The 10,258-nt window shown below is 61.2% G+C and overlaps 1 protein-coding gene across 1 annotated transcript; it reads right to left on the minus strand.

The window, feature by feature from the left end:
* Positions 1 to 8,161: 8,161 nt before the first annotated feature.
* LOC138769909 (uncharacterized) lies at positions 8,162 to 9,892 on the minus strand. The gene has a single exon (XM_069948641.1). The coding sequence runs from the start codon at positions 9,890 to 9,892 to the stop codon at positions 8,162 to 8,164; it is 1,731 nt and encodes a 576-aa protein (XP_069804742.1).
* Between the last annotated feature and the right edge of the window lie 366 nt (positions 9,893 to 10,258).

Raw genomic sequence — 10,258 nt, forward strand, 5'->3', positions numbered from 1 at the left:
TCCTACCTCTATTTACAGGACAATGGCCGCCTCCTGCCTCTATAGTATAGGACAATGGCCGCCTCCTACCTCTATAGTACAGGACAATGGCCGCCTCCTACCTCTATAGTATAGGACAATGGCCGCCTCCTGCCTTTATAGTACAGGACAATGGCCGCCTCCTGCCTCTATAGTACAGGACAATGGCCACCTCCTGCCTCTATAGTACAGGACAATGGCCGCCTTCTACCTCTATAGTACAGGACAATGGCCGCCTCCTGCCTCTATAGTATAGGACAATGGCCGCCTCCTATCTCTATAGTACAGGACAATGGCCGTCTCCTGCCTCTATAGTATAGGACAATGGCCGCCTCCTACCTCTATAGTGTAGCACAATGGCCACCTCCTACCTCTATAGTACAGGACAATGGCCGTTTCCTGACTCTATAGTACAGGACAATGGCCGTTTCCTGCCTCTGTACCGGACGTTCCTCTCACAGATGCTGCAGCCTTTATTTACAGTAAGTCTATATGGACGGAGAGGAAGTGATTGTGGTGATCGTTCCCTGAGTCACCTCCGGCCATCACAGGAATGCGGTGACTTTCTCTTCTGGTGACCGAGCTGCCAATCACTATGTATCCTGGTGAGACGCCATCACATGACCACCGGCCATCTTGTCTTTAAGGAAACTTTCTCTTACTGTAAGGCAGAGAAAAACATGTAAAAAATGTAAATTGGAGGGGGATTCCTGAGAAAGTGAAACCGAAACGTCATAAAAAAATCAGTTTGACTGTCCACTATAGGGACGAGGATGGCCCAATCACACAGAAACATGTCGGAAAGAGTGAGACCCAATGGGTCCATCCGGGCTGCTGGCCTCATACATAGAAACATGTCGGCAGAGAGAGGCCCCCTCAAGTCAGTGTGCGACAATTTACAAATACAGAGTAGCCTGCCTGTAGTAAATCAGCTTTACAGGATACCCAAGATTGTAAACAATGCTGTACGGGCCTTCCAACAACTCTCAGGTGTTACACCATTTAGACTGCCCGGAGTAATAAATTTCCAACCATAAAAGAGAGAGGAGGGTCCCCCCCCCATGATGCAACCCCAACCACCAACTTCATAGCTGCCATGACACCACAACAACCCCCCAGGGTTATACCGCCATGACCTATGCATTCCCATTTATACCAACCCACCCGCCATTAGTCATAAATCCTCCTCAAACCGTCCCACAACAGGGAGGGAGGATAGCCTGCCACCCCTCCACATAGCCCTGCACATAGCCTGCCGCCCCTCCACATAACCCTGCACATAGCCTGCCGCCCCTCCACATAGCCTGCCGCCCCTCCACATAGCCTGCCACCCCTCCACATAGCCTGCCACCCCTCCACATAGCCTGCCGCCCCTCCACATAGCCCTGCACATAGCCTGCCGCCCCTCCACATAACCCTACACATAGCCTGCCACCCCTCCACATAGCCTGCCACCCCTCCACATAGCCTGCACATAGCCTGCCGCCCCTCCACATAGCCTGCCGCCCCTCCACATAGCCTGCCACCCCTCCACATAGCCTGCCGCCCCTCCACATAGCCTGCCGCCCCTCCACATAGCCTGCCACCCCTCCACATAGCCTGCCGCCCCTCCACATAGCCTGCCACCCCTCCACATAGCCTGCCACCCCTCCACATAGCCCTGCACATAGCCTGCCACCCCTCCACATAGCTTTGCACATAGCCTGCCGCCCCTCCACATAGCCTGCCACCCCTCCACATAGCCTGCCACCCCTCCACAAAGCCTGCCACCCCTCCACATAGCCCTGCACATAGCCTGCCACCCCTCCACATAGCCTGCCACCCCTCCACAAAGCCTGCCACCCCTCCACATAGCCCTGCACATAGCCTGCCGCCCCTCCACATAACCCTGCACATAGCCTGCCACCCCTCCACATAGCCCTGCACATAGCCTGCCGCCCCTCCACATAACCCTGCACATAGCCTGCCACCCCTCCACATAACCCTGCACATAGCCTGCCACCCCTCCACATAGCCCTGCACATAGCCTGCCGCCCCTCCACATAGCCTGCCGCCCCTCCACATAGCCTGCCGCCCCTCCACATAGCCTGCCGCCCCTCCACATAGCCTGCCACCCCTCCACATAGCCTGCCGCCCCTCCACATAGCCTGCCGCCCCTCCACATAGCCTGCCGCCCCTCCACATAACCCTGCACATAGCCTGCCGCCCCTCCACATAGCCTGCCGCCCCTCCACATAGCCTGCCACCCCTCCACATAGCCTGCCGCCCCTCCACATAGCCTGCCGCCCCTCCACATAACCCTGCACATAGCCTGCCGCCCCTCCACATAGCCTGCCGCCCCTCCACATAACCCTGCACATAGCCTGCCACCCCTCCACATAGCCCTCCACATAGCCTGCCGCCCCTCCACATAGCCTGCCGCCCCTCCACATAGCCCTGCACATAGCCTGCCACCCCTCCACATAGCCTGCCACCCCTCCACAAAGCCTGCCACCCCTCCACATAGCCCTGCACATAGCCTGCCGCCCCTCCACATAACCCTGCACATAGCCTGCCACCCCTCCACATAGCCCTGCACATAGCCTGCCGCCCCTCCACATAGCCTGCCGCCCCTCCACATAGCCTGCCGCCCCTCCACATAACCCTGCACATAGCCTGCCGCCCCTCCACATAGCCTGCCGCCCCTCCACATAGCCTGCCACCCCTCCACATAGCCTGCCGCCCCTCCACATAGCCTGCCGCCCCTCCACATAACCCTGCACATAGCCTGCCGCCCCTCCACATAGCCTGCACATAGCCTGCCACCCCTCCACATAGCCTGCCGCCCCTCCACATAGCCTGCTGCCCCTCCACATAGCCTGCCACCCCTCCACATAGCCTGCCGCCCCTCCACATAGCCTGCCGCCCCTCCACATAGCCTGCCGCCCCTCCACATAACCCTGCACATAGCCTGCCGCCCCTCCACATAGCCTGCCGCCCCTCCACATAACCCTGCACATAGCCTGCCGCCCCTCCACATAGCCTGCTGCCCCTCCACATAGCCTGCCGCCCCTCCACATAGCCCTGCACATAGCCTGCCGCCCCTTCACATAGCCCTGCACATAGCCTGCTGCCCCTCCACATAGCCTGCCACCCCTCCACATAGCCTGCTGCCCCTCCACATAGCCTGCCACCCCTCCACATAGCCTGCCGCCCCTCCACATAGCCTGCTGCCCCTCCACATAGCCTGCCGCCCCTCCACATAACCCTGCACATAGCCTGCCACCCCTCCACATAGCCTGCCACCCCTCCACATAGCCTGCCGCCCCTCCACATAGCCTGCTGCCCCTCCACATAGCCTGCCACCCCTCCATATAGCCTGCCACCCCTCCACATAGCCTGCCACCCCTCCACATAGCCTGCCGCCCCTCCACATAGCCTGCCGCCCCTCCACATAGCCTGCCACCCCTCCATATAGCCTGCCACCCCTCCACATAGCCTGCCGCCCCTCCACATAACCCTGCACATAGCCTGCTGCCCCTCCACATAACCCTGCACATAGCCTGCCGCCCCTCCACATAGCCTGCCACCCCTCCACATAGCCTGCACATAGCCTGCCCCCCCTCCACATAGCCTGCCGCCCCTCCACATAGCCTGCCACCCCTCCACATAGCCTGCCGCCCCTCCACATAGCCTGCCACCCCTCCACATAGCCTGCCACCCCTCCACATAGCCTGCCGCCCCTCCACATAGCCCTGCACATAGCCTGCCACCCCTCCACATAACCCTGCACATAGCCTGCCACCCCTCCATATAGCCTGCCGCCCCTCCACATAGCCTGCCACCCCTCCACATAGCCCTGCACATAGCCTGCCGCCCCTTCACATAGCCTGCCGCCCCTCCACATAGCCTGCCGCCCCTCCACATAGCCTGCCACCCCTCCACATAGCCTGCCACCCCTCCACATAGCCTGCCGCCCCTCCACATAGCCTGCTGCCCCTCCACATAGCCTGCCACCCCTCCACATAGCCTGCCACCCCTCCACATAGCCTGCCACCCCTCCACATAGCCTGCCACCCCTCCACATAGCCTGCCGCCCCTCCACATAGCCTGCTGCCCCTCCACATAACCCTGCACATAGCCTGCCGCCCCTCCACATAGCCTGCTGCCCCTCCACATAGCCTGCTGCCCCTCCACATAACCCTGCACATAGCCTGCCCCCCCTCCACATAGCCTGCCGCCCCTCCACATAGCCTGCCACCCCTCCACATAGCCTGCCGCCCCTCCACATAGCCTGCCACCCCTCCACATAGCCTGCCGCCCCTCCACATAGCCTGCCACCCCTCCACATAGCCTGCCGCCCCTCCACATAACCCCGCACATAGCCTGCCGCCCCTCCACATAGCCTGCCACCCCTCCACATAGCCTGCCACCCCTCCACATAGCCTGCCACCCCTCCACATAGCCTGCCGCCCCTCCACATAGCCCTGCACATAGCCTGCCACCCCTCCACATAGCCTGCACATAGCCTGCCGCCCCTCCACATAGCCCTGCACATAGCCTGCCCCCCCTCCACATAGCCTGCCGCCCCTCCACATAGCCTGCCACCCCTCCACATAGCCTGCCGCCCCTCCACATAGCCTGCCACCCCTCCACATAGCCTGCCACCCCTCCACATAGCCTGCCGCCCCTCCACATAGCCCTGCACATAGCCTGCCGCCCCTCCACATAGCCCTGCACATAGCCTGCCACCCCTCCACATAGCCTGCCGCCCCTCCACATAGCCTGCCACCCCTCCACATAGCCTGCCACCCCTCCACATAGCCTGCCGCCCCTCCACATAGCCCTGCACATAGCCTGCCGCCCCTCCACATAGCCCTGCACATAGCCTGCCACCCCTCCACATAACCCTGCACATAGCCTGCCGCCCCTCCACATAGCCTGCCACCCCTCCACATAGCCTGCCACCCCTCCACATAGCCTGCCGCCCCTCCACATAGCCTGCTGCCCCTCCACATAGCCTGCCACCCCTCCACATAGCCTGCCACCCCTCCACATAGCCTGCCACCCCTCCACATAGCCTGCCGCCCCTCCACATAGCCTGCTGCCCCTCCACATAGCCTGCTGCCCCTCCACATAACCCTGCACATAGCCTGCACATAGCCTGCCCCCCCTCCACATAGCCTGCCGCCCCTCCACATAGCCTGCCGCCCCTCCACATAGCCTGCCACCCCTCCACATAGCCTGCCGCCCCTCCACATAGCCTGCCACCCCTCCACATAGCCTGCCGCCCCTCCACATAGCCTGCCACCCCTCCACATAGCCTGCCACCCCTCCACATAGCCTGCCGCCCCTCCACATAACCCTGCACATAGCCTGCCGCCCCTCCACATAGCCTGCCACCCCTCCACATAGCCTGCACATAGCCTGCCGCCCCTCCACATAGCCCTGCACATAGCCTGCCCCCCCTCCACATAGCCTGCCGCCCCTCCACATAGCCTGCCACCCCTCCACATAGCCTGCCACCCCTCCACATAGCCTGCCACCCCTCCACATAGCCTGCCACCCCTCCACATAGCCTGCCGCCCCTCCACATAGCCTGCCACCCCTCCACATAGCCTGCCACCCCTCCACATAGCCTGCCGCCCCTCCACAAAGCCCTGCACATAGCCTGCCCCCCCTCCACATAGCCTGCCACCCCTCCACATAGCCTGCCACCCCTCCACATAGCCTGCCGCCCCTCCACATAGCCCTGCACATAGCCTGCCGCCCCTCCACATAGCCCTGCACATAGCCTGCCCCCCCTCCACATAGCCTGCCACCCCTCCACATAGCCTGCCACCCCTCCACATAGCCTGCCGCCCCTCCACAAAGCCCTGCACATAGCCTGCCCCCCCTCCACATAGCCTGCCACCCCTCCACATAGCCTGCCACCCCTCCACATAGCCTGCCGCCCCTCCACATAGCCCTGCACATAGCCTGCCGCCCCTCCACATAGCCCTGCACATAGCCTGCCGCCCCTCCACATAGCCTGCCACCCCTCCACATAGCCAGCCACCCCTCCACATAGCCTGCCGCCCCTCCACATAACCCTCCACATAGCCTGCCACCCCTCCACATAGCCTGCCGCCCCTCCACATAGCCTGCCACCCCTCCACATAGCCTGCCACCCCTCCACATAGCCTGCCGCCCCTCCACATAGCCCTGCACATAGCCTGCCGCCCCTCCACATAACCCTGCACATAGCCTGCCCCCCCTCCACATAACCCTGCACATAGCCTGCCACCCCTCCACATAGCCTGCCGCCCCTCCACATAGCCCTGCACATAGCCTGCCGCCCCTCCACATAGCCTGCCGCCCCTCCACATAGCCTGCCACCCCTCCACATAGCCTGCCGCCCCTCCACATAGCCTGCCACCCCTGTACATAGCCTGCCGCCCCTCCACATAACCCTGCACATAGCCCTGCACATAGCCTGCCGCCCCTTCACATAGCCTGCTGCCCCTCCACATAGCCTGCCACCCCTCCACATAGCCCTGCACATAGCCTGCCGCCCCTCCACATAGCCCTGCACATAGCCTGCCGCCCCTCCACATAGCCTGCCGCCCCTTCACATAGCCTGCCGCCCCTCCACATAGCCTGCCACCCCTCCACATAGCCTGCCGCCCCTCCACATAACCCCGCACATAGCCTGCCGCCCCTCCACATAGCCTGCCACCCCTCCACATAGCCTGCCACCCCTGTACATAGCCTGCCACCCCTCCACATAGCCCTGCACATAGCCTGCCGCCCCTCCACATAACCCTGCACATAGCCTGCCGCCCCTCCACATAGCCCTGCACATAGCCTGCCACCCCTTCACATAGCCTGCTGCCCCTCCACATAGCCTGCCGCCCCTCCACATAGCCTGCCACCCCTCCACATAGCCTGCCACCCCTCCACATAGCCTGCCACCCCTCCACATAGCCTGCTGCCCCTCCACATAGCCCTGCACATAGCCTGCCCCCCCTCCACATAGCCTGCCACCCCTCCACATAGCCCTGCAAATAGCCTGCCACCCCTCCACATAGCCCTGCACATAGCCTGCCGCCCCTCCACATAGCCTGCCACCCCTGTACATAGCCTGCCACCCCTCCACATAGCCTGCCGCCCCTCCACATAGCCTGCCGCCCCTCCACATAGCCTGCCGCCCCTCCACATAGCCTGCCGCCCCTCCACATAGCCTGCCGCCCCTCCACATAGCCTGCCACCCCTCCACATAGCCCTGCACATAGCCTGCCGCCCCTCCACATAGCTTGCCACCCCTCCACATAGCCTGCCGCCCCTCCACATAGCCTGCTGCCCCTCCACATAGCCTGCCACCCCTCCACATAGCCTGCCACCCCTCCACATAGCCTGCCACCCCTCCACATAGCCTGCCACCCCTGTACATAGCCTGCCACCCCTCCACATAACCCTGCACATAGCCTGCCGCCCCTCCACATAACCCTGCACATAGCCTGCCGCCCCTCCACATAACCCTGCACATAGCCTGCCACCCCTCCATATAGCCTGCCGCCCCTCCACATAGCCTGCTGCCCCTCCACATAGCCTGCCGCCCCTCCACATAACCCCTCCACATAGCCTGCCACCCCTCCACATAGCCTGCCACCCCTCCACATAGTCTGCCACCCCTCCACATAGCCTGCCACCCCTGTACATAGCCTGCCACCCCTCCACATAACCCTGCACATAGCCTGCCGCCCCTCCACATAGCCTGCACATAGCCTGCCGCCCCTCCACATAGCCCTGCACATAACCTGCCGCCCCTCCACATAGCCTGCCGCCCCTCCACATAACCCTGTTCATAGCCTGCCGCCCCGCACATATCCCGCCGCCCCGCACATAGCCTGCCACTCTGCTCCAGCTCTCTAAAAGCACAGTGTGTAAAGGGGGTAATTGGGGTTGGAGATGAGACGGACGTCTATAGAGGATATTGTGTCGTCCATCATATTATTGCTCCAAAACTTCACACAAGATTACAGCTTAAGCAATAAGGAAATGGAGCTGGAGCGGTACGGAGAGCTTACGATCTGTTTGTATTCCTCAGCTGTTATAGTAACCACAACCATCTGACACCATTGGCACCGACTATTTATTTATCTATCTATTTTCTTGTGTTTTGTTACAATATTGTGAAGGAGAATCCAAGAGGCTTTAGGGGGAATATCCTACCAGCTGATATAGAGGATGGTGGGATGTGCAGCTCTGGAGGTCCCGGGCATTGAGTGTACATGGCAGAGGATGGTGGGATGTGCAGCTCTGGAGGTCCCGGGCATTGAGTGTACATGGCAGAGGATGGTGGGATGTGCAGCTCTGGAGGTCCTGGGCATAGAGCATACATGGCAGAGGATGGTGGGATGTGCAGCTCTGGAGGTCCCGGGCATTGAGTGTACATGGCAGAGGATGGTGGGATGTGCAGCTCTGGAGGTCCCAGGCATAGAGTGTACATGGCAGAGAATGGTGGGATGTGCAGCTCTGGAGGTCCCGGGCATTGAGTGTACATGGCAGAGGATGGTGGGATGTGCAGCTCTGGAGGCTCCGGGCATAGAGTGTACATGGCAGAGGATGGTGGGATGTGCAGCTCTGGAGGCCCCGGGCATTGACTGTACATGGCAGAGGATGGCAGGATGTGCAGCTCTGGAGGTCCCGGGCATTGAGTGTACATGGCAGAGGATGGTGGGATGTGCAGCTCTGGAGGTCCCGGGCATAGAGCATACATGGCAGAGGATGGTGGGATGTGCAGCTCTGGAGGTCCCGGGCATTGAGTGTACATGGCAGAGGATGGTGGGATGTGCAGCTCTGGAGGCCCCGGGCATAGAGTGTACATGGCAGAGGATGGTGGGATGTGCAGCTCTGGAGGCTCCGGGCATAGAGTGTACATGGCAGAGGATGGTGGGATGTGCAGCTCTGGAGGCCCCGGGCATTGACTGTACATGGCAGAGGATGGCGGGATGTGCAGCTCTGGAGGTCCCGGGCATTGAGTGTACATGGCAGAGGATGGTGGGATGTGCAGCTCTGGAGGCCCCAGGCATTGAGTGTACATGGCAGAGGATGGCGGGATGTGCAGCTCTGGAGGTCCCGGGCATTGAGTGTACATGGCAGAGGATGGTGGGATGTGCAGCTCTGGAGGTCCCGGGCATTGACTGTACATGGCAGAGGATGGTGGGATGTGCAGCTCTGGAGGTCCCGGGCATAGAGCATACATGGCAGAGGATGGTGGGATGTGCAGCTCTGGAGGTCCCGGGCATAGAGCATACATGGCAGAGGATGGTGGGATGTGCAGCTCTGGAGGCCTTGGGCATTGAGTGTACATGGCAGAGGATGGTGGGATGTGCAGCTCTGGAGGTCTCGGGCATTGAGTGTACATGGCAGAGGATGGTGGGATGTGCAGCTCTGGAGGTCCCGGGCATAGAGTGTACATGGCAGAGGATGGTGGGATGTGCAGCTCTGGAGGCCCCGGGCATAGAGTGTACATGGCAGAGGATGGTGGGATGTGCAGCTCTGGAGGTCCCAGGCATAGAGTGTACATGGCAGAGGATGGTGGGATGTGCAGCTCTGGAGGCCCCGGGCATTGACTGTACATGGCAGAGGATGGTGGGATGTGCAGCTCTGGAGGTCCCGGGCATAGAGTGTACATGGCAGAGGATGGTGGGATGTGCAGCTCTGGAGGCCCCGGGCATAGAGTGTACATGGCAGAGGATGGTGGGATGTGCAGCTTTGGAGGTCCCAGGCATTGAATGTACATGGCAGAGGATGGAGGGATGTGCAGCTCTCGAGGCTCCGGGCATTGAATGTACATGGCAGAGGATGGTGGGATGTGCAGCTCTCGAGGCTCCGGGCATAGAGTGTACATGGCAGAGGATGGTGGGATGTGCAGCTCTGGAGGTCCCGGGCATAGAGTTTACATGGCAGAGGATGGTGGGATGTGCAGCTCTGGAGGCCCCGGGCATAGAGTGTACATGGCAGAGGATGGTGGGATGTGCAGCTCTGGAGGTCCCGGGCATTGAATGTACATGGCAGAGGATGGTGGGATGTGCAGCTCTGGAGGTCCTGGGCATAGAGTGTACATGGCAGAGGATGGTGGGATGTGCAGCTCTGGAGGCAGGAAACCTGATGTATAGATTATTCTCCTCCAGGAAGTCCATGGAACAGGTCATGAATGATCAGACAGAAATATAACCTCCATATAGCTCCGACTTCATCCAGTAGAGGCCTTCTG

This window comes from Dendropsophus ebraccatus, chromosome 12 (assembly GCF_027789765.1).
Source record: "Dendropsophus ebraccatus isolate aDenEbr1 chromosome 12, aDenEbr1.pat, whole genome shotgun sequence".
NCBI classification, from domain to species: domain Eukaryota; kingdom Metazoa; phylum Chordata; class Amphibia; order Anura; family Hylidae; genus Dendropsophus; species Dendropsophus ebraccatus.

Coding starts and splice junctions, on each gene's coding strand:
- LOC138769909 (XM_069948641.1), bottom strand. CDS start 9,892: ATGTACACTCTATGCCCGGAGCCTCGAGAGCTGCACATCCCACCATCC.